The following is a 22,933-nucleotide window of genomic DNA, read 5'->3' on the forward strand; positions in this document are numbered from 1 at the left end:
AAAAAAAAACTATCTGAGTACACAACAGTCCTTTTAAAACAGTACAATGCTTGTCAAATTGAGTGTGACATTCCTGGGGTTCTCTGTGTAATTGCTTTCACACAGTTCTGAAAGCCCTCAGCGGTCTCACAACCCAATCAGAGAGCACCCCACTTCTCTGTCCCAACCGGGATCAAGGGTTGTTTTCACACTTTTTTTATTTTTACTTAGAGCGCATTCTTATAAGAGTACTTTACCCCACTACTTTATCCAACACCAGTTTGCAAAGTGTAACGTTTTTGAAGGCGTTAGGATGACGATTTTCAGCTTGAGATTTCTTCCTGTAATGCTTTTGTTCTTGAGTTATGTTTTTGGGCTGTTGCTCCTGGAAGAGCAGGGGAACAGCGGCGAGGAGGAAGAGCTCAGCAAAGCCATTCTAGAGATGCTGCACATCGAGAGGTTTTCTACACCGTACCAGGCTAAACCACACCCCTACATGAGGCAGGTCTACCAGCTCCTGGACGCACACGAGGTCAGAGATTTGCGCAACTCCGATGGAACCCTGGTTCAGAGCTTCCGGAGTGTTCAGGGTAGGAGGTCTCTTTCTAGTCAATGGTGAAATATAAATCTATAAATCAATGAGTCTTTCCTGGCATAAGTTCAAAGGTTTTGTTTAGGTTGAAATCATATATTTAGGATCATTGAAGGTTTGTGTTTAATGTAGTGCAATGTTTTTCAAAGAAAAAACAAGAACCTTTTACAATCAACTGAAACATGATCCAACGTTTAGATCTTTATGAAGTGCTGATATGTGTAAGATTGTGATTGACTAACCTTCTCGGACCACAATGAACACCGTCACTGTGTTTCCAGGCCCAGAGTGTGCTCCTCCAGGCTGGATCTGGTTCAACGTATCCCACCTGAAGCCCTCCATGACGGGGGCAGAGCTGGTCCTGCTTCGCAAGACCCTCCACCCCGAGCCCCTCAGCGTCACCGTGGCTCTGCACAGCCTGGTGAGCTGGGAGGAGGGCGTGACCGGGAGCGCACCTCTGGAGGAGAGACTCCTAACGCTCGACCAGCTTCCCCCGTCAGGCTACGACGTGTTCAACGTGTCCGGCGTGTTGGCTGAGAAGCTTCAGGAGGTGGTGGGGTTCCAGCTACGCTACAAGGATGAGAGTGGGAGCCTAGTGCTCCACGAGGCCCTGACGCAAAGCTTCTACTGCCTGGGTGCCGGCTCCTCAAGCCAGCCGCTGCTGGTGACGTATCGGGCTCGGCCGCTCCTCCGACCCCTGGTCGCCATGGGTTCAGGGCTCCCTGTAGCACGAAGGCAGTATCAGCCATGTCGCACCGTGGGCGGACAAGACAGATGCCTTCACCGACGCCATGCCTCTGCAGACTCCTCATGCAGCCTCCACCACCGCTACGTTGACTTCAGGAAAGGAGTCTTGGCCAGATGGATTCTTCAGCCGTCGGGTTTCAATGCTTCCTTTTGCAGGTGAACGGGGACTTTGTAAAGGTATACAAACCGCTGCCATACATCCATCTCACCTGGTATGTTACCTGACTGATTATCCCTGTTTTCAGGGGTTCCTGCAACATGTGGGCGTCAGGCCTGTCCACAGAGGAGCTCAGACAACAAAGAGCAAAAGAAGAGAGTTCAGTCAAAAGGTGAAGATGTTCACATTCATTGTGTTGATGTTAGCATCTGTATTATATTTATACTGTGTTGTAAGTAACGCGTGGCTTGTTTTTTAGCTTCACCTGTGTCTCCCAGGAATTTTCCTCTGTCGCTGTGATGCAAAAGACAGAAACGGACGAGGTTCTCATCAAAACCCTGAGAAATGCAAAGGCAAAAAGTTGTGTGTGCATATAGGAGAGCAAGTAGACAAATTGTATCAAATATGCGTACAATATTTACTTTCACGTTTATTTGTCATACAACCTAAGGTTTTGTTTTAAGCTAAATTTGCCATTTGTCGTGTAGGCCTATTCTTTGGATCATTCGTCACAGGTTATACACTTGAAATAAATTAACTATTGAATGTTTGGCATACTTACGTATTATATATGTATATTAACTCTTGTATATATTTTTTTTTATGCAAGTTTCCCAACTGACTGTTTTGTGATGTAGCCTATTGTGGCAAGTAAAACTGCATGCAAAAATAAACTCGTCGTTGGCCTCCAAGGAAGTTCCCACCCACTACTGCAAATCTGATTGGTTGCATCAGGTGTCCTTCACAACGAGCAGCCATGTCTGTACATTTCACAGGGGACGACCAACAACCGTTATTCAATCGACACAGCATAGGATAAAATAGAATTGTATGAAATATAACATTTGTGCAGCAGTTTCTGGACGTGTTTTTTTTTTTTGGGAGGCGTTGATCGAAAGAAAGACTTACAAAATGTACCTTTTATATAGGAATAGAGCACTATTGCCTATAGGTTGAGGATTATCCGAAGTGCTGAAGGCTGCCCCCCGCACGAACAAAGCCATAGGAGTTTATTTAACGTTATACTTGGAAATAAATCTATGTTGACGAAAAGCAAGGATGACAGGAAACCATTACAAAGGCCATGAAGTCAGTTGCTGCATCAAATATTTTATTTTCGGATTCAACATAATATTTTGGGTATGTGCATCTTTATTACCGTTATCTCATGTGAAATCTCATCATTGCATCTCTCGGTTTAGCGGTTTCATATTTTGCCATACAATAATGGTAATATGTTTGCATTCATGCCTTATTTTTGATATGTTACTAACTAACAGTACATTAATAGAGTCGAATGGTCTTGACATACAAGTATTGCTGGTCACTGCAATAGATATGAACATAGCAGGTGCAACAATTATAATATGAACGATTCAATTGCAAGGCCTTCAGGCATTTGAGGTTATTACAGCACTTCTTCCGGAATGTACTGTCAAGCTTATCGGCTTTAACTCACGTGAGCTGATAGCATTTAATTCTCGTAGACTGATAAAAAAATAAGTTGCACGCACTTTCTAGTATGAGCGTAGGCACACAGGGTCACTAAATGATGCCGGCTAGCAGAATTTAATGCACAAAATCTGTTTTCACACAAAAACGATCTAACAATCAACTATCTACTCAATGATCCATGTTGTTGACTGTAACATGTACTGTACAACAAACTGGCAGTTTCCGAATTTAGATCAACCATATGCCATTTTGCTTCCTACACTATTTGGGTTTACTCCAGCCATAGGAAAGGATCTTGTTGTTGTCAAGTGTTTCTCCTAGGCCGCACTAGGCCTCACAAGTTTTTCCTGAAACAAAACAACAATTCATTGTCATTGTAACCCACTCCCCCACCTCAGTGCCTGCATCTCTCCACCCCTCCCTGAGCTGAGAACTTCCTCTTTCCTCATTTGTTAATTTAGGAGGCCATTTGTTAAAGCATTATTGTACGATTTGGTGATAAAAAATGTATTGCCATTGAATGCACACACTCCTAATTTTTGTTTTACCTGGGTCTTTGGATTAATAATCATGCGTGGTATTGTTTGTGACAGTTGCTAGGGGTGGCCTTCCTTGGAATTGGACTATGGGCCTGGGGAGAGAAGGTGAGTACGTAGACATGAACTTACAAAAAAGCCTACTCAAACCTATGAGCCTCGCTCCAAATGTGAGAATCTTAGGTTGTGGCCACAAAAGACCAGGTCTTGTTGTGTCTGCCACAATGTCCTTTTGCACTAGGTGTAGGTGCATTAGTCTGGCTAATATTGTGGTTGTAGTTGACGGTCAGTGTGTTTGTCCAGGGCGTTCTGTCCAACATCTCCTCCATCACAGACATGGGGGGGCTGGACCCCGTCTGGCTGTTTGTGGTGGTTGGAGGAGTGATGTTCATTCTAGGGTTCGCCGGCTGCATCGGTGCTTTGAGGGAAAACACCTTTCTGCTCAAGTTTGTATGTATCAATCAAAATCATAATAAAACTGTAAAAAAATTCTTGCTGTTTGAACAGTACTACGAAAGTATTACGTTGTTCATGATTTGTTAAGAATATTATTTATTATTTAAGATTTTAGACAGTTGGTCTTCATGAAATAAACCTACCCCTGTGTATGTTCTCTCCTCTTATCTCCTACCCTTCCTGTTGTAGTTCTCAGTGTTCCTGGGAATTATCTTCTTCCTGGAGTTGACCGCGGGAGTCCTGGCCTTTGTCTTTAAGGACTGGATCAAGGACCAACTTAACTTCTTTATTAACAATAACATCAGAGCTTACCGAGATGACATCGACCTTCAGAACCTTATTGACTTCACTCAAGACTATGTAAGCGTTTCATTAAAGACCCAGTTTCCCACCCAAGGTGACGTCCTAGCGCTAAACTAGAAATGTTATGTCGATGGAGAGTTTCACATCACACAAAGCAAATATTTTCACAATAGCGAAATACACAAGTGCAGGCGTTTTGGATGAGAGTTAACATGTGGGTCTGTCTGCAGTGGGATTGTTGCGGTGCCTTTGGGGCTGATGATTGGAACCTGAATATTTACTTCAACTGTACTGATGGGAACCCCAGCAGGGAGAAGTGTGGCGTGCCTTTCTCCTGCTGTACCAAAGACCCTGCGGTAGGGAACATAAACACACACTCACATTATCACGCACACACTATTATCACACACACTATCACACGCACACACATTGTCACACTCTCACAAACACACACAGGAAAGGATAATGTATGACAGTTGAAATGATTGATTCTTCAGTTTCATGTTCTTAGTTGAATAACCTTCCTATTCTTCTTTGCCAGGAGGATGTCATAAACACCCAGTGTGGCTATGACATCAGAGCTAAAGGGGTAAGTCACTCTGTTCTCCTGATTCTGTTTCTACCTCTCTGCTAAAGAGACATTTATGTGTTAAATGTGAAACGGTCCAGTTCCAGAACTGATAAATGTGTCAATAAGCAGTTTGCTACTGGAAATCAATGTTTGTGTTGATGACTTCAAGTCAGTCAATTATTTTTGATTGATTGAAAATGTCTTAGTATGGTGATCATTTGAACCAGTTAGAGGTAAACCTGGTGTTCCTGTCCCGTAGGATGCAGAGCAGAAGGCCTACATTAACATCAAAGGCTGTGTGCCGCAGTTTGAGAAATGGTTCCAGGACAACCTTACGGTGGTGGCAGGCATCTTCATAGGAATTGCTCTGCTACAGGTGAGAACCATGTCCCTCCACAGCAGGTGATACACTGGGAACATATTCCATGTGTATGTTTTGTGTAGTATGTGCCTAAATCCAATGTATTAATACAATTTATTTGTTTTTTTGTATTGCTCCTACAGATTTTTGGAATATGTTTGGCACAAAACTTAGTGAGTGACATTGAAGCTGTGAGAGCAAGTTGGTGAGAAAAACATTACATTTTTACCATAAATGCATGTTTCTTTAATGCCAGCACACAGGTGGTTTGGCTATATCAAGGGGATCCACTAGGAGCACATTCCTTCATAGCAAGAGAATGCCATTGCTTTAAGAATCTGAGATAACCATCTCAACAAAACACAAAAAGAAAGAGGTGGATATCCTGTTGACTGGCTTCCCAGCACAGCTGCATCATCTCATGAAAGCGTCACAGCTCGGCCCTGAGAAGGACAGGAGCCAGTTTCTAAAATCCCCCCCACCCCCACCCCCCTCCTCTTCAAAAGGGTGTTTCTGTAGCACAGCGTTGTCACTTCACGCCTCATTCTCCCCCCCTCCTCTCCATGCCTCGTCAGGGTGCCCCCTTCTCTCGCCCTGCGCCGACCCCCACCTTACGCCAGCAAGAAAGCACCCGCATACTACTCATGAGGGACTCGCCTGGGTTTATGTGGCTGGTGGGTGCCAAGGATCCATTTTCTTCACTTTTTTTTGTCCTCGTTGATTGTGATTGGTTAGGCGTGGTGTGACAAGTCTCCTGTAGTCCGTCTTGTGAAGTTCCACCATAGTTTAGTTTATGTTTGAAATCGACAAAAATCTAGAAATTACCTTATGTATGGATATCTATGGGCCTTGGGATTCTGATATCAAATCTGAAATTGGGTAATTATTCCCCAGTAATGACAAGGTTCATCATATTTTTGTGAAAAATCCAAGCAAAATTCATTTTAAAATACTTTCTAATAATAATATTACACTTCCGTGATGTTACATTATCACATGGGTTTAACAACAACTTCATAATCACGTCATAATCACATCCTTGCTTTTACATGGGGCGTCTTGGTCATATAAACCACTCCTTAATGAAATCCCTCTGTCCACTCTCCTTTTGGTCTTCACACCTCATACTCCTTTGAAGGTTTCCTTATCATCCTCCATTATTAAACAATATGAACGCTATTAGCTGTGATCTAATACTATTCCTTCCTTTGTATTGCCACTGAGGGGATACATTGATGGATACAACTCTTCCCCATGACAAACCTTTCTTACACCTTTCCGGAACAGTCAAAACATCCTTGGCTGTATGTCTTATTTGTGATGTATAATGGGTTATTCTTGTCTCCCCCTTCCTGCGCAGTTTCTTCACCTGATGTTGCCACAACTTTCACTGTGGACCCAACAGGTAATTCGAATTCACTTGTATTTCTGAAGTTACATTTCCTTTGAAAACCCCATTAGATTTATACGCTAGACAGGTCACACTGTAATGCCGCTATCTTTCTCCAGGTTTCGTAGCATGTGTGCCCCTGCCTCGGAAGCTGTGGACGTGTGTAATAGCTAGCTCAGAGCTTGAAACGTTAGCTTGCTCAGAGGAGGAGGCCCTCTGCACCTTACTCAGCTGGGAACAGCACATTGTAATACTTTTTCAAGGGCATTCCACTTTGTAAATGCACTGCCAGCCTCACAATGACACATTAATGTTTGGTGTGTCTTTTTTTCGTCATATTATTTATGGTTATAAGTTGTAGTGTAACACTGAGTAAAGCGTCAAGCTAAATGTAATTGTTTTTAAATTTGTTTGTAAAATGTGGAGTGGGATTACTCTATGCTGAACTCTCATTCCACCACCGGTTGTTGTGACACACAAATGGGCATTAATGATTTCCTATAGTATTATTCATTAAGTTTGGGCTGAAAAGTATTGTTTTAACATTTGTAATTTTTTCTTCAGTCTTGGTTAGGGTGTATATAGTGTTTGTGAATTCTAACAAATACTTGAGGTAACCTTTGTAGTCATTTTGTTGAAGAAATGGGAATAACATAATTGCAAAAGTTTAAACCTGAAACATATACTACCATCCCAGGCCCATGTTTGTATCACGTTAGGAATCCTGATCATCTGGCGCATGATTTCCTAGAACATGTTCCTTCCTTACCCATGAAGCCCATAGCCAGGTCTGTTCCCATACACAACACTGGTGGTGCTTCTAACTACCTCCTCCTATTACTTTGTAAAATCAACCCATTTTAAGTAATGACCTATTGACACTTCATAGCAAAACTTATTAATAAAACGGGAAAATTATGTAAGGTTGGTCTGATGAGTTCTCGTTTGTCTGATGAGTTCTCGTTTGTCTGAACTTTGTCTCTCAAAATGTGTGAGTGAGTCCTGTTAAGGACATCAGCTCAAATTGATACAGGTCTTATCTACAGAAACTCAGTCCAAACAAATTATATAACCTGTTAGTTAACTGTGAGTATTATATATGTTCCACCAAGAATAATTCAAGTTAGAAACATCCCTTGGCCTCAAAAGCCAATTGAACAAAGGGTACAACAGTCAAAATCACTTTATCGCCAGCATGTCTTTAATTATCTGTTCAGTTACAATCCTCCAAATGTACAACTCATTAATGACATTTACAACAAACATTTAAGTTTACAGTATAATATTGTATGCAGTTACTTGTGGTTACGTCATCATTGGCTTGTGTCTTTGTAAGGGTACAAATTTGATAAATAACCATTCATACTCAACAAAAAAAAAAGAATTGTGGACCACCAGTAAACAAAAAGTTTAAAAACATGACTAACGTCACATTATGGTGTCTACCAAGTATCTGACATGCTAGGATATGCATGTTCTAAATACCCTAAAGTAGGGAAACCTCCACACATGCAAAGGTCCTGTACTGTCTGGGAGATCAACCAGACCAGTACCACACATACAAGAATGGAGTGCAGAGCAGTCTTCTCCAGATTCTCATCCCCACTCATCAGCACAGGGTGATACCAGATAGCTATCTATACACTGTACTTGTGTATATAACATAGCTCACCATATGGAGTATTACCACCCTTCAATGCAGTCTTTGTTCTTACCTAACCTCCTAATCAGAAAATCCTTAGTCGCACACACACGCACACACACACACACACATATTAGGTTGTTTCACTGTACACCCTCACAAACACCAGGACTGAATGTGTATTCATGACCAGGTTCAGATACAAGCAAACAGCCTTCCTTCAGTGAGAGGTGGTAGAGGCTAATGCCCGTTAGTGGACCTCTGATCAGACCTCAGGTCGCCTGGGACCAGGACTGGGCGAACCGACCAAGAGATGATTATAGGTCGAAGTGTGTATTCAACTTCCAAGGCAAGTACAAAAAATGTGTGAACTGCACTGTGGATGATTGTAGGACTGACCAGGGTTGCATTTCAGGGAATGCACAAGGGTAAAGTATACACCGATACACACCATCATTAACTGGACTAAAACATGCAGGTTTTCAACCCGGCTGGTAATAGAAGCTACACAGGACACGTCTGGACATGATAATGGATGCGAGGCTTCTCTTTAAAACAAAACAAACCTAAATACATTTCAAAAGTATATATTTTTTTCAGTTTTTTTCTCTCAGTTTTCTTGGATGCATTTTTCACTTTTCAGTGAGTTATTGGTGGATGGGTATCACAGCTATGGTCGTAAAAGAGTGCTGTCTCTTTGTTTCTCTATTGCGGAAGGTTGTCTACTCCACCGAATATCTGTCATGGGAGCTGCTTGTAGCGGAGGATGCATGCGCATGTGTTGTGGTGATAAAAAGGGTCAGGGGTTAGGGGAGGCGTTGGCTGAAGACTAGGACAGGGCTCACCTTGGCACATGACAGTGGGGGACACGTACAGCAGGTGGGAGTCGTTTTCGTAGAGTGAGGGGGGCGGGGGGGGTGGAGGTTGGTCGTGAGGCAGGCTTGGGTTGAGAGTGTGGAAGGGGATGGCGTGTGTGCATGGCAGTTTAGCTCTGTGCCGTTAGCCTCTGCTCTGTGAGGGACGCCTGGTGGGACACCGTCTTGTTCTCGTGCGACCGCAGCTTGGAGACCACCTCGATGAACGCCAGCGCCTGCACCTCTTTATGGAGCGGCTCTGACGGGACAAACACAGACGGGAAATGGTCACGGGGAATTCCAGGAAATGCCACATCGGACACAAATCTTTTTTTTATTTTTTATTATCACGATTCACCACACTAGTAAATGCAGTGGCACGCTATATGTGCGTTGGCAAATACCATACTTCCTGTGGGCCCTGTGTAGCAGGAACCAATTCCCAAGCTCTCTTCATGAGAGAAAGCCTGGAAACTAGGCTAGACTACATGAACCAGAAACCGCAGCTTTATAACCCGCTTCATTGAGCCTACCTTAGCCTCTTTCTGAAACAGTGGAAAGCCTCACCTGAACCCATGACGGCACAGATAAGGATCATGGAGTTGTACTTGATCTCAGGAGCACTCCTCTCGTCTGACAGCAGCTTGTGAAGGACCTGCACCAGGCTGGACCCCACAAAGTCCTTCTCAGCACCAACTGTCAAATCACAACCCAATCACCGTTAGTAACATTTTGGCACGCTTCCTGTTCGTAATGGGTGAAGCAAGATTTCAGTCCAACACAAGTAAAATATGTGATTTTGATGTATTTCCCTAGAATATAAAAATCATGCGCTTGAATTTTGACAAGCTACAAACGCACATGCTGAAATTTATGGGGAAATGTAGTGGTCAGTAAGATTTTCTTTTTACATCTTTAGCACAATCCCCCTTGTACAACATCACCATGGTCAACTTTGTCTGTATTGTGCATGCAGTCCATCCCTCATAACCCTTACCCAGGTCCAGGGCTGCTATGAGGCCCAGCGCCACCAGCGCTTCGTTCTGCATGATCATGTGCTCGCTGGTTGCCATGGTTATTAAGTGCTTGACTCCACCTCCTTGGATGACTGTCCTGACAACATCCTGAAACCCACAAAACACTGATCGGTCATCCGTGTAATCAGACCGCCAATCCAAAACACTGGTGGGAGGTTTTACTGAGTCATTCTCCTACAGACAGGAAGATGCGTCGCTGTACTATCTCTGAAGATGCTTTGGCGCCGGCTCAACAGACCTTTTAGTTTTAAGGGTGATGTCATGTAAGGAAGACAAGCAGTGACGCCTGGTTGCACTGTGTAGCAGTCCACCAGTGGGCAGACTTTAGCAGGCCAAATGGCCCTTTCCTATTTTCAGTACCTGTGTCACTGATCGTTTACACACAGCAGGAGAGCAAGGTACAACAGAGCAGCACGCCAAGCTGCAAGCTGTCGGAAAAATACAATTCTCTCTCGTTGGTAAGACACTTTAGTATCTCTCTAGTTTAAAGACGAAAGACAATTCTAGCCTTTATCAACATGTCTGGACATGAAAATGAGGATGTCGTCATTCCCGACATGGTCCAACCCTCCGCGAAAAGCCCCAGATGTTCATTCTTCTCTACTGGATCAAACAAATATGGCATAATCCATTAAGGAGCAACGAATCCATCCAGGGGGTGACATCACCATGGTAGAAAACCACTGACCTTTGATTTGCTGTGACGGATGAGAGCAGAGAGCAGCCGGTTGGACTCGCCCATCACGCCGGCGTGGTCCTTGGCTTCACACCACTCCACCAGCCTCTCCACCAGCCCCAGATTGGTCCCCAGCTGGTCGGCAGCGTCCACTGGGGAGACATGAGATGGACCACAGCAGCTGGTATCACAGCAGCAGGACCTGGAGCGACGGTTTATCTGGGCCCCTGCGGTGTTTGCTGTGCAAGCATGAGTCCTCAGATCTAGGTCAAACACAGTCCAATACTGGAGATGCACCTCTGTACGAAACCCAGCTAAATGACCTCAATGGAACTGTCCAATGGCTGATGAGATGTGTCAGAACTGTCAAGAGTTAAATGCTGTATGGTATTTGATCCTTGTATTGACCTAGGTCTGGTATTCATGAGTGTCCAGCAAGTGTTGACACTTTCAGTTCGAGGCTTTACTAATACTCTGTCAACTGCACTCACATCATCCTGTCCGACTGGGGTCCACAAATAAGTTTGATGGAGGAAGTCATTGATTTCTATTAAAGCCAACCTGAGACAGGGCTAACAGCTCATGCCTTGCCAAGTTTCCTCTCATGCTGGATACTTAGAGCTGCAGAGAAGTCAGGCTGCAAAACACATCTTTAGCCATCCATTTTTGGCAAAAGAATTGTATGAATCCACTATGTGGTTTCCTTCCCGTCTCTGCGTTGTGTGAAACAGAACCGTGTTAGCAGACAACCAGCAGAGGGAAAAGGGCTGAGTCATCCCTTCCAGTCAACCCTCTCCAGGGGGACTGTGGAGCTCCCTGTGCCTCAACCCCCCGGAGGAACAGATCTCCAAGCCACAGGAGTACAAGCGAGACGAAACCCTGCTACGCTTATACGTTGTTGTTGTTTGTTATTTTTCAATTTCCCATGAACCCCAAAGCTGTACCTTGTGTGTCGATGAGCATGCGTAGCGTGCCCAGCAACTTGAACTGAACAGGTGGTCTCTCCGAGGGAAGGAACTTCAAGACTATGTCTGACACTCCGGCAGACAACATTTTGGCTTTGTTCACCACTAAAGAGAAGGAAACATGCGTCAGAAACACATCGCTAAAGTCACTTTTACATCGTCTACAAATGTGTGATATTTTGTACTTTTAATATGATATATTACACTCAGCTCCCATGAGAAATGTAAGTTGAGGTAAACCAGAAAAATACAGGACGCCGGAATAAAAAACATCTGAATAACTGAAGTCACCTGGGATGGCCAGGTTCCGGAGGGCGCTGAGTGCGGCATGCTGGACCGTGACGTTCCCCTCATCCACATGTCTGTCTAGCAGGTCCAGAAGCTTCTGCACGATGCCCGTGTCCACCATGTGGATGCAGTTGCCATCTGAGGACAGACATACATTAGTCCTTCCTTCGTTATAAGCACCTTTTACATCCGTTTTTTGTTGGAATATCGAGGTTTTCCATGTGGTAAGCTCATACCAAAACAGGTTCGGGTATCTATCACACCCAAAAATTATTTGTTCTTTAACTTTTGTTTCCAACTTGGTTTGGCAGAACAGCAGAGTGTAGGAGGACAGTGAGCAGGTTGAGACAGTATGGAGGGACCGGGCTGTCTGGCGTTCAGCCCAGTCAGAGCTGTGTTCTTTTACAGGGAGGAAACCTTGACGGGTAGAGACTACCTGGGGTGTTGCCAGAGGAGAGAGCTCGAGAGAGAGGTAGAGAGGCACATTAGGAATATTGGGAGATAGGAAAAATCGACTGTGTGTCTCGACACCAACGCCCTGTAGTGCCTCTGGAGGAAAATCGGTTGCGTTCAAGACCCTGACTGAGACTGTTTGTGGTATGGAACCCTGTAAGGAAGGGTTAACCAGTTTTTTTTGTTTTTCTCTGCCTGATTGCTGTGTATGGCTCACCGTTGCGGGCAAAGTTGGCAATGGCCAGCGCCCCAGCCAGCTGTAGCTGGTGATTATGGGATGGCACCCAGGACAGCACCCTCTGGAACACGCTTCCCTTGCCCCCTTCAAACAGCTTCTGCATGGACTCATCTGCCGAGGACACAGGGAGAGATCCTCAGTCGAAAGAAAGTGCAACACACAGACAAGCCAGAAGGTGCTGATACACTAGGGGATCAGTCTGTGACTAGCGACGCTAAGAATGCTGGGAAAGATATCCAGGCTTGCTCAAAACATGTCCACCAGACACAACATATGCACACATATACGTAATCACAAATCAGATCTATTCAGTATAAAATATTCACCTAAAAAATTAATTTAAAAAATACTACTGGCAACTGTGGGGTGTGTCTGTGTGATATGTGTGTGTGTATACCTCCCAGCAGCAGAAGCACCATCAGGTCAGAGGCCGTCTTGAGCTGTGCTACCTCCTCCTCCCTCTCCCCGTCCACAGTGTGAGCCACAACATCGAGCAGACACTCCACCAGCCCGGCGTCCACCAGCTGCAGCTTGATCACATCTGAGGGAGAAGGGGCGAGAGGGTGAGCGTGTGTGGGCGTGAGGGTGAGGGTGTGCGGGGGGTGAGCGTCGGAGAGTGGAGAGATAGGCGGACGAGCAAGTAAGTAAAGCGATAAAGCCAAAAGGAGGGAAGAGGTGATAGGCGGTTTGGAGGATGTGGGAAAACAAAAGACGTATGACACTGGGATGCTGACCTCATCAGGCAGGACAAAATCAGAGATCTCACACCACATCTCCTCAAACTAATGATCTATCCAGCTGATAACACTTCTTTTGAACACGGCTCAGCCAGAACCAACCTAAGATAAATCCCAAATAGGATGTATGTATAGACAGAATATTACTGAATAAATGCTGCCATTTTGTCAGTTTTTGCAAGTTACTTTTTGTGCTTTCAGGTGGTACTCGCTTAAGGATGACACGAGGGGTTTGAAATGTTTCAACAGGGGAGAGACACTGTTCTCTGGAGTGGAATTAAGTAGGACGTTGTCTTGGAGACTGGCAGTTAGGGGGGGGGCCTCTAATGATGATAACAACAGTCGGAGTGTACAGTCATACAAGCAAGACACAGACAATGACACACTCTCTCTCTCCCTCCTATCAGGCATGATCTGTTCATTGTCATCAGGCAAACAGCTGACATGTTTTCAGAGGAGCGACCGAGCGCAGCAGATGCAAACACAACTGAGCTTCTACACATGACTATTCACACTGATGTTAAAATTAGATACACAAAGTAGTGCACCGGGAGCAAATAGCATTTTTAACAAACAATATAGCACGATGTGTTCAAGGTAAACTAGGTACGTTGTGTTTTTTTTGGTGGCATTATCAATTGACTCCAAAATGAACAACACAAACTATCATCCCTTCCACTCCATCCTTCTCTCTTCCTCTCCCTCTCCTTTCGGTCACCCTCCTCTTTACCGTTCTCGGCCAGAGGAGCGAGGACTTCAAAGATCATCTCCCTCTTCTCGTGCTCAGACTGCTTCTGGAACAGGCGCACCAGCTCCTCCGCTATGTTCGTCGAGGCAAACTGCTCCTTGCTCGACTCTGCAGGGAGAGACAGGCAACACAGACATGACTGGAATCTGCTCGGCCCGAGGATTCACTGTGGACCATGAGTCACCGGACCCCAGCTGGTATACTGTTGTATACAGTGTGCCTCCTGTGGGAACATCACCATGAATCATCCTTCTCGGCTCCTCATAAACCCCACCCCCCCCACCCCCCACCATCGCTGATGTGAATACTTGATTAGTCACTGCTGTGCCAAGAGCACAAACGTTTCCCTATTGAAGCGCATCAGCTCTGAAACACAGCGTCTCCAGTCGGAGGACCAGCAGACGGGTGCCGTGGACCCACCGAGCTCTGCCAGGTTCCCGAAGGCGATGAGGCACATCTCGGTCAGGCCCACGTTGTCGGAGTGGACGGCCAGCAGCTTCACCAGGGTGGGGATGACCCCCATGCTGATCAGCTGGGCCTGCAAGGAGTCTGCAGAGGGACGAGGAGAGGAAGAACGAGGCGATTACTAAGAGCTGCCCCCTACAGGCCAGGAGGCCGGGCCATTTTTTAAACGGGTTCCTTGAGAGCAACAGGTGTGCAGGCTTTTCACTAGTTCTTTGATTTAATCTTTTTGTGTGTATGCTGGCTTACCTCTGCCACTACCTTAGTCACAGTCATACAAAACACAGGTGAACTTTGTTAAAGGTCATGATAAAATGTTTTAACAGACGACCCAATAACACAGGGTTTACAGGGCGAAAAGCAGTATCTAAAAAGAGTTTGTACAATCAGGAAAATTGATCTGCACCATATCTATGGTGGTAAATCAGCCTGGTACTATACACAGTAGACCACAGTGCAGATACATGTCCCTGACAGCAGTAGTGATACTTGGAAAAGCAACTATAAAAGCCTAAGGAGGAGAGAGGAGAGAAAGCAGTTGGTTTAGTGTCGAGATGCTAATTGATGACAAGCTAGAGGTGGGAAAAATAATTAAGGTTGGGGGGGGGGGGGGGGGGGGGAGAGAGAGAGAGACATTAAGACAGCAGAAATAGACTGTCAAGAATGACAAACTGGCAAGCCGGTAATGAAGATTTTATACGGTTACTATAAAAAGGAGGGCAAGTGATCGAAAAAGGAGAGGAGTGACAATTATGAAAAGTGACTAAATTATCATTTGAAAAGATGATAATGTTGTTAGCATAGAAATATGGCTGGAAAATTGTTCAATCAACATAATAAAAACAACCAGATAATTTGCATTAGGATAATTGCATGAGTGGCTCATTTTGACACACAAGCAAACCGTAATTCACAGTAGACCTATTGTATACATTTTAACTTGACGTTAATGGATTTTGTACATGTCTGCCCATTACTGCAGCCACCATCCAAACTGAGTGAACATCCAACAACTAATTTCCTTTACATTTTACATTTAGTCATTTAGCAGACGCTCTTATCCAGAGCGACTTACAGTAAGTACAGGGACATTCCCCCCTTTGTAACATATTAAGCCGTTTGCATGCAATTCTCAGCAAAATGCTTTTTTCCATGACAGACTCATTTACACAATGTAAAAGACAACACTCTCTGGCCTGTGCGTTAAAGGTCTGACTTCCATTATTCTAACACAGTCACTTTATCTATACATAAGTGAGGTCCATGTGTTAGAACAGCCCGTAGGTGACTCAGCTGAGCACTTCACAGGTCGCACATTAGCCCTAAGAACGACCTGTGTTCCAACGGCATTGTATTTTCTGTTGACATTTTGTCTCCACGTCATATCCCAAATGCTTTCTTTTCCATTTGTAATAGCGTATTCGCCTACAGGAAAGTCAATGACCTTGCGTTGGTCGGACTGTAAGGGCAATAATGGATCGAAAGGTAATTACCAACACGCATCTTGCTGACAGAGGAGAAAGAAGTAACATTACTTTGGCCATACTTCAATTATTCATGGAGGCAGTCATAGCACCTCGGGGTGGGATGGTCTACAGGCAGGGGGCAAGGGAGGGGTGTCAAATACTGCCAATGCATTCCTACACTATAAACCTGCCTGGCGCCCATTAAACAGCCCAATGTCCAAGTGCCCAGAACAGTCACCCTGGTATCGGCACCTGGGAGGTTTGTGGAGAAATCAGGAAAAATGAAGAGAGGAGAGAGGACAAGAGCTGATAATTAGCAGGCACAGCCCTACTGCACTGCCACCAACACCCAAGATGCTGCACGAAACAATCAGTAATGACAATTTCCAGATACAGACTCCACAGACAGCTACACTGCTTTCTACCACAAAACTAGACTGCACTAGTCTTCTTTGGCTTGGTGTGTACATTCAGTGTAACACAATATAGTAGTCAGTTAATATAAAATAAAGTACTTATAAATATTGATTTATAATATGGAACATAACCCAAGAATTGATTATAAATTGGGGCCTACATAGATCAATTCTTAGCTCAAAATGCTGTTTAGGTTTGGATAATTTCTCCTTCTAGAGGGATGGTCATTACCATTATCATTGCTATAGTTCATCAGCATGCCACAAAAGACAGTCAAGAGTGTCCCATTGGCCGGTTCAGTATTTTGGGAGAGGGACTTAATGTGTTCAGCTACTATCTGTGCCCCTCCCGCCTGGTCAACTGCACTCCTGCCCTCATCTGCAAAACAAAGAGGTCAGGGGACAAAAATAATCAACCACTTCAAACAACCACCTGAAAGAAAATCAATAAAAATAACAAGAGAAATATTAAGTAAAAATAAAAAACAATCACATGCAATTAACAAATGCTGTATCAAAATGATAAATGACAATGAAAAGTAACAATTAAAATATGATAATTGAAACTCAATGCAAAGCGAAAAATTTCTTGAGGCAGCTGGCTAATAAGACTAATCTATGTGTACCAAAAACTACTGTGTACCATCCTGAATACCCAAACACCAACAGTAAGTGTAAGTAAATATAGTAGTACCAGAAATATATCTATGTAATCCACACAAAAACCTTGTCATATCATCCGTAAAGTTTAGAAGAGGGTTTTTCTGAGTCAAAATGCATCCCATGAGTCACTTCAACACTACATGCACCAGCCCACTGTACATGGTCACCATCTCTGTAAAAATGTGTAGATTACGATGTCTGGCAGGTAGCTGGCGAGGGAAGAATTGGATGAGTCATCTCACTGGACATGCCTGGTGCTCCTAGTCTGTGGATGCCAGCCCACTTCCTCAGCAGTGAGCCAAGAATTGGGAGGGTGGGGGATGGGGAACAAAGAAATGAAGAATAAAAAAGGCCAGAGAGAGAGTTAAGGAGTGTGGGAGAGATACAGGTAAGGAGTGTGGGAGAGAGAGAGGTTAGGAGTGTGGGAGAGAGAGAGAGAGAGGTAAGGAGTGTGGGAGAGAGAGATGTACGGAGTGTGGCAGAGAGAGAGGTAAGGAGTGTGGGAGAGAGAGAGGTAAGGAGTGTGGGAGAGAGAGAGAGGTACGGAGTGTGGGAGAGAGAGAGAGGTACGGAGTGTGGGAGAGAGAGAGCGGTAAGGAGTGTGGGAGAGAGAGAGAGGTAAGGAGTGTGGGAGAGAGAGGTAAGGAGTGTGGGAGAGAGAGGTACAGAGTGTGGGAAAGAGAGAGGTAAGGAGTGTGGGAGAGAGAGAGAGATAAGGAGTGTGGGAGAGAGAGAGGTACGGAGTGTGGGAAAGAGAGAGAGGTAAGGAGTGTGGGAGCAGGAGAGAGAGGGTGGGGTCTTATCTGGGTCATAGGACCTGCTCTTTTGCTTGGGATGTCGTTGGTTAGGTGGTTAAATGTCGACCCTTCTGACAAGCTTCTTTTCGGGTCATGACTCAAAGCAGGTTCATACATTTCCTTATTGGACCCATGAGATCCTGTTCATCATATTGGTGACTTGTGGCATGTCAGAAATGAACAGCTGCATCTCTACCAGCCATCCAGAATGCAATACGTGATCCACAGATGACAGACATGCTTCCCTTCGAACCATACAAATGACTGATCTTTTTGATCACAGATTTTTTTTTAAAGCAACTACTTTCAATTCCAAATATAAAAGCTGGCATCAAAAATGACATAACACAAGCCCCAAGATTCCAGTAAACAGCAGGTATCATACACCCATCCTTTAACGTTTAGAAAACACTTGATTTCCGCCCCCCCCCCCATCTGAATTTTCATTCAGAAAATAATCCTGAACATTCCTTCCTCAAGACAGAAAGATACTGCAAGTCGTTGATGGTCTTTGGAAGCTGCAGCTCCCCGCAGGCCAGGAACACCTAACAACTATAATTAAAAATAGATTTACACACATACTGGATTTGTTTGTGTGTGTCTGACTGCTATAAAAAGCTTTGCTCACATACAATATTAATTATTGTTGATATTGATCAATATTGATTATGTGCATGCATAATCAATATTGATTATGTGCATGCATTGCTGTTTATTAATGACCTATTCTGGCCTCTACCCGGCATTTGAATAGAAACAGCACTAATCTTGATGCATGACTCTGTGGGGTTATGGGGGTTTAGAGACAGACAGTTGTAGCCAATCACAACTGTTCCAACATTATCAGATTTACCACATTTTGTCTTGTTCAAGCACAGACACTGGTTGAGTGAAGTATTTGTCCTGGTGTGAGATCCTATCCATGGATGCGAGGTGGTTACTTACGGCTGTCGTAGCATATGTTGCCCAGGGCGCGGCCGGTTTGGAGCAGCACTTCCTGGTCTGAGGAGCTGAGCAGCTGCACTAGAGGGGGAATGAGGCCGGCCTCCACACACGGGCTACGCATAAACTCTAGAGAGAACAAAAAAAAAAAACACAACACTTTGATAGCAAAGCACCCAACCTACTTATGTCTCTTCAGAGCCCTTCCTCAAAACAGTCATTTAAAACACATTTTCTAGTACGGGTTAAACCTTGACGTTTTCTGGACTGACCGAAACTCGGGGCGAAGGAAAAGGTAATACTGCTACAAATCCTAAAAACCTACTTATTTTTCCTGAACAGTTAACTGGGAATCTGTGGAGTGGATTTTAGAATTCAAACATGAGTGATGAGTTGCATGTGCTGCTTGTATGGAACTGTCATAACAAACTTTATTCCACTTAAATGTAAGCGTATTACGAATTACTGTGCAATGTTCAAAAGGAGTTATTTTCAGCACCGTAGGCACTTGGCCTCCCGTGGACCGAGCACAGACATTTCCGAAGGGGCGGTGACAGATAAATGCCAACAAATTGGTGCCAAGGCTGGAACAGCAGCGGGTAGTGATCATTAGCTGTTGCCTTGGAAGCTGCTAAAAAGCCCATTCATTATCCAAACCTTTTCTTCATATAACTTTCATTCAATTCCTTTATTCCTCAAAAAAAAAAAAAACACGTGTCTGGGGGGCAAAGAAACTGGAGAAACCCTTCAGTTTTAGGACTGTTTTTTACCATGTCTGCTAAAAGTAAATGTTAATCTAGCATCACTAGTTACTAGAAACAGAACAACTAACTGAGCTAGCCAGTTAGCTTGCTAGCTGTTACTTTCAATTGCACTAACATTTCCTCCAAAACACAAACACTCCTGTGGTGCTCTGTTGGAGTGCCATCTGTTACTAATAAAACTGGAAAAGACAGCATTCAAATATAGGCAGTGGAGGTGGCAAACAAGACAGATTACATATCCGTTTCCTTTTCTTCATACATAGATGACCCTTGAAAAGATTTGGACATTGACTAAAGAATGGCATCTCTCATCTATAAACATAAAGTACAAGCTGGATGCTTGTCTCACAGATGCTGCACAACTAAATATAAAGAAAATTAATAACATGTAGTAGCGTAAACTTGGAGGATTCTTCTAATTAAACACAACAACAAAAAATGTAACCACAGACTAAAATGCAGAAAGACAAAACAAGTAAGAGTAACGTTTGAAAAACCTGAAAAAGTATTTTGAGAGGATGTGGCAAGATGGCGAACCTCACCATTTTTGGCCAACTCAGCGATGATGTTGGCTACTTTGGGGGTGCAGGAGGACTGGGGGGCGAGCAGTGTGGGCAGCATGGGGAGGAGACCCGTCTCCTGAACCTTCTCACTGGCCTCCACATCTGGAAGAGAAAGGAGATGAGAGGCAAAACACGTGAGAACACCTCTCAAGGGTGTGGAATGGATACACAAGTCACTAGTATTGATTGTAGTGGTTCTTCAAGAAGAACATATATTTATATTTGAACATGTATTCAAATATTTCCATATTTGATGTCAAAAAGATGATATTTTAAATCCTAGCCCTTTTTAAATGAAGGATACAAATAGTTTATTTGCTAATAAACCTCTAGTGTTCTAACAGTGAATTGGACAACTGAACCCTCTCTCCTTGTAGCTGCAGGGACACAACTCTATAAATGAGTAGTTCACACAAAGCTGAACAGCGACAAGATGAGTCTTGGGAGAAAATTAAATAACTTACTGTTGTGAGCGAGTGCTTTGAGCAGACAGTCTAGGCAGCTGTCCACACTGTCTGAGGAACCATCTGCAGTGGTTAGCTTTAGCTTCTTCAACGCTTCGCTCAGATTGTCTGCTGGGGTAAAATGAGCAAAATGATGAGTATAGGTCCTAATTAACCCAGAACGGGTATAGCCAGTGTCCACAAGCACTGTAAATTATCTTCCATTCTACAAATTTGGTTCCATCATATATATTTGACCATGAGAACCATATACATTTGGGCCAAGTATCTAGGCCAATCTGTAAGATTACTAAGATTTACTTCAGTGACGCTTTGTGTCCTTTACTCACACGAGCAACAGACATCTTAATGCCCTGGATAGCACAAGATAAATGTTACCATTAAAGTTGACAAAAAGGAGCCCTCTCACTATGAAATGGGGATAGGGGCTTTTATGGCTTAATACAGCTGCTTTTCAAAGCATTTAGTGAAGGCAAACAGTTACTGCTTTTGTCATTTGCACACTGGTACTTTGTGTTGGGGCCTAGCAATGGATCATTTTGGTGTCTAGAAAAATTGTACTCTGGGATGAGTCTAATAATTATTCAGTGATTTCCACAGCCCGCTGTCTGTATTATTAACTGCCTCAACCCAAAGAGCGCTGTACTGAGCGTGCTCATCAAATATAAAGAAGAAGAAAAAACACCAGCCCTTCCACATATGCTTTCTGAATACGTTCAAATAGGATTAGGATTAAAACTGTACAATTCCACATCAATTCACTCTTTTTCCCAAAGTGTTCTACGCCACGAGTGTAAAAAGATCACTATGGCAGAGAGATGAGGCTTTCAACGTCATAAACAGAAGCAAGCCTTTACTGATATCTTGACAGATGAATATCCCTTTCCAATTTATTAAGTGGATGAGGTCCAATATTTCTAAATAACAATCAATCCGCATCCAGTCTAAGCATAAGGATGGCAAGTACCTACTATCAAAATGTGGAGCGCATGAATATGTTGTGAATCAAATGCAATATGAACGGCAATCCTGTTTGCTGCGTGCATGGTGTTATTGCGTAACATCTGGATGCATGGCTATTGTGGAGCAGTATTGGATCATCGTTATTAATGCTATTTTATGGATGGTTCTCAGATTTGCGGTTCTTGCCTGGCTGCCATTGTAATGTGCTCAAATTCCCAATACATTGCTTTAAATTGCCCACAAAAAACTGTAACGTACAAATATACTGTAATAGCTGTGTCGTTCTCAATGAGCACAGACCGACAGTTTTCGGCCCAGCATAACTCAGGTTACATAATCATGGGATGCTGAGTCTGACAAGTGACCATGCGAACCGCTAGCTGCTGCTGCCTCCTCTCACACCCCACCGGCCAAGCGCTACTGTAGAGACCGAAATGATTGCGAGAGATTCAAATAATTAATCCTGCTTCAGATGAGAAGTAGCCATCAATTCCCCATGAGTAAAATCGCTTCTTATACAAATTCATCAAGTTTTAGCAGTCATGCGTATCTTACGTTGGCTAGCTACTGTACTGTACACATGTAATATACTATAGCTAGCTAGCCAATGTTAAGGCTAGCTAGTACTAATTGATCAATTGATACTCACCCATTTGGTTTTAGTATGTGGTCGTCCAATCAAATCTGAATAACGTAATCTTGCTATTGTGAGAGCAGACAATATAGACTATTACTCTAGTTGTTAGCTATCCAGCTAGCATGCAGATCAACCAGGCAGAGATTGTACCCAGGCCCAACTAACTCAAGCCGTTTGGTCCACGACAGTCAGCTGTAGCTATAGCTACCAGCTAGCAAGCCACAGCAGCAGTCTCGCCCACCCCAGATGTCGCTATGGATATTTAACTATTTACTTGTTGATAACTCTTGCCGACAACGCAACTACCAAAATTACTTCGAAGAGTCGAATTTGATATTCACATCGAAATCAAGAACAGATGTTTTTAAGTACACCCAGAGATACAGTGTTGAATGCACTTCCTACTTAACCAGCACCAGTGGTATTCCCTTGCCTGCTTATTGCCATCTGTCTGACTGCACGCGGAATCGTTGTGAGCCTATCGGTTGTTCTTCATTGGTTCCTGGTTTTCATGGAAGGTCTTTTAGTCATCGATTATTGGCCAATTTGCTTGTTGGCTCATGTCACCCCCTTAAAAGTTACATTGTCTGTAATCACTGATAAAAAAATGA

The 22,933-nt window shown here is 43.9% G+C and overlaps 3 protein-coding genes across 6 annotated transcripts; 2 read left to right on the forward strand and 1 right to left on the reverse strand.

Annotated features, from left to right (window-relative positions):
• Positions 1-292: 292 nt before the first annotated feature.
• On the forward strand, positions 293-2,023 carry LOC136967914 (transforming growth factor beta-1 proprotein). Its single transcript, XM_067261914.1, has 4 exons — positions 293-569; positions 853-1,474; positions 1,564-1,647; positions 1,735-2,023. The coding sequence occupies exons 1-4, from the start codon at positions 293-295 to the stop codon at positions 1,850-1,852; spliced, it is 1,101 nt and encodes a 366-aa protein (XP_067118015.1). The 3' UTR covers positions 1,853-2,023.
• A 394-nt stretch (positions 2,024-2,417) lies between these two features.
• Positions 2,418-7,470, forward strand: tspan5a (tetraspanin 5a). Of its 2 annotated transcripts, XM_067261354.1 has the most exons (11): positions 2,418-2,615; positions 3,524-3,574; positions 3,770-3,916; positions 4,112-4,282; positions 4,456-4,581; positions 4,767-4,814; positions 5,056-5,172; positions 5,301-5,362; positions 5,733-5,831; positions 6,518-6,562; positions 6,667-7,470. In XM_067261354.1, the coding sequence occupies exons 1-9, from the start codon at positions 2,535-2,537 to the stop codon at positions 5,803-5,805; spliced, it is 876 nt and encodes a 291-aa protein (XP_067117455.1). In that variant the 5' UTR covers positions 2,418-2,534; the 3' UTR covers positions 5,806-5,831; positions 6,518-6,562; positions 6,667-7,470. The 2 variants fall into 2 exon arrangements, with proteins under 2 accessions (XP_067117455.1, XP_067117457.1); XM_067261356.1 differs by lacking the exon at positions 5,733-5,831.
• Positions 7,471-7,736: 266 nt separating this feature from the next.
• Positions 7,737-22,772, reverse strand: rap1gds1 (RAP1, GTP-GDP dissociation stimulator 1). Of its 3 annotated transcripts, none has more exons than XM_067261881.1 (15): positions 22,335-22,772; positions 20,723-20,830; positions 20,238-20,360; positions 18,935-19,060; positions 16,762-16,908; positions 14,606-14,734; positions 14,168-14,293; positions 13,098-13,241; positions 12,680-12,811; positions 12,013-12,147; positions 11,701-11,826; positions 10,769-10,908; positions 10,041-10,167; positions 9,611-9,739; positions 7,737-9,302 (listed from the first exon to the last, which is right to left on the reverse strand). In XM_067261881.1, exons 1-15 carry the CDS (start codon positions 22,336-22,338, stop codon positions 9,175-9,177), a joined length of 1,824 nt encoding a protein of 607 aa, XP_067117982.1. In that variant the 5' UTR covers positions 22,339-22,772; the 3' UTR covers positions 7,737-9,174. The 3 variants fall into 3 exon arrangements, with proteins under 3 accessions (XP_067117982.1, XP_067117981.1, XP_067117983.1); XM_067261880.1 differs by having other exon boundaries at positions 20,723-20,833; XM_067261882.1 differs by lacking the exon at positions 16,762-16,908 and having other exon boundaries at positions 20,723-20,833.
• Between the last annotated feature and the right edge of the window lie 161 nt (positions 22,773-22,933).

Source organism: Osmerus mordax, chromosome 23 (genome assembly GCF_038355195.1).
Source record: "Osmerus mordax isolate fOsmMor3 chromosome 23, fOsmMor3.pri, whole genome shotgun sequence".
Lineage (NCBI taxonomy): Eukaryota > Metazoa > Chordata > Actinopteri > Osmeriformes > Osmeridae > Osmerus > Osmerus mordax.

Bases quoted from the DNA above. Each gene is read 5' to 3' on its own strand.
- LOC136967914 (XM_067261914.1), top strand. From the start codon at position 293: ATGACGATTTTCAGCTTGAGATTTCTTCCTGTAATGCTTTTGTTCTTG. The intron at 570-852 runs GTAGGAGGTCTC...CTGTGTTTCCAG, and splicing joins GAGCTTCCGGAGTGTTCAGG to GCCCAGAGTGTGCTCCTCCA. The intron at 1,648-1,734 runs GTGAAGATGTTC...CTTGTTTTTTAG, and splicing joins GAAGAGAGTTCAGTCAAAAG to CTTCACCTGTGTCTCCCAGG.
- tspan5a (XM_067261354.1), top strand. From the start codon at position 2,535: ATGACAGGAAACCATTACAAAGGCCATGAAGTCAGTTGCTGCATCAAA. The intron at 2,616-3,523 runs GTATGTGCATCT...TGTTTGTGACAG, and splicing joins GATTCAACATAATATTTTGG to TTGCTAGGGGTGGCCTTCCT. The intron at 3,917-4,111 runs GTATGTATCAAT...TTCCTGTTGTAG, and splicing joins ACACCTTTCTGCTCAAGTTT to TTCTCAGTGTTCCTGGGAAT.
- rap1gds1 (XM_067261880.1), bottom strand. The intron at 11,827-12,012 runs GTGACTTCAGTT...CCTTCTCTTTAG, and splicing joins CCGGAACCTGGCCATCCCAG to TGGTGAACAAAGCCAAAATG. The intron at 9,303-9,610 runs GTGAGGCTTTCC...TTGTCCCGTCAG, and splicing joins CTGTGCCGTCATGGGTTCAG to AGCCGCTCCATAAAGAGGTG.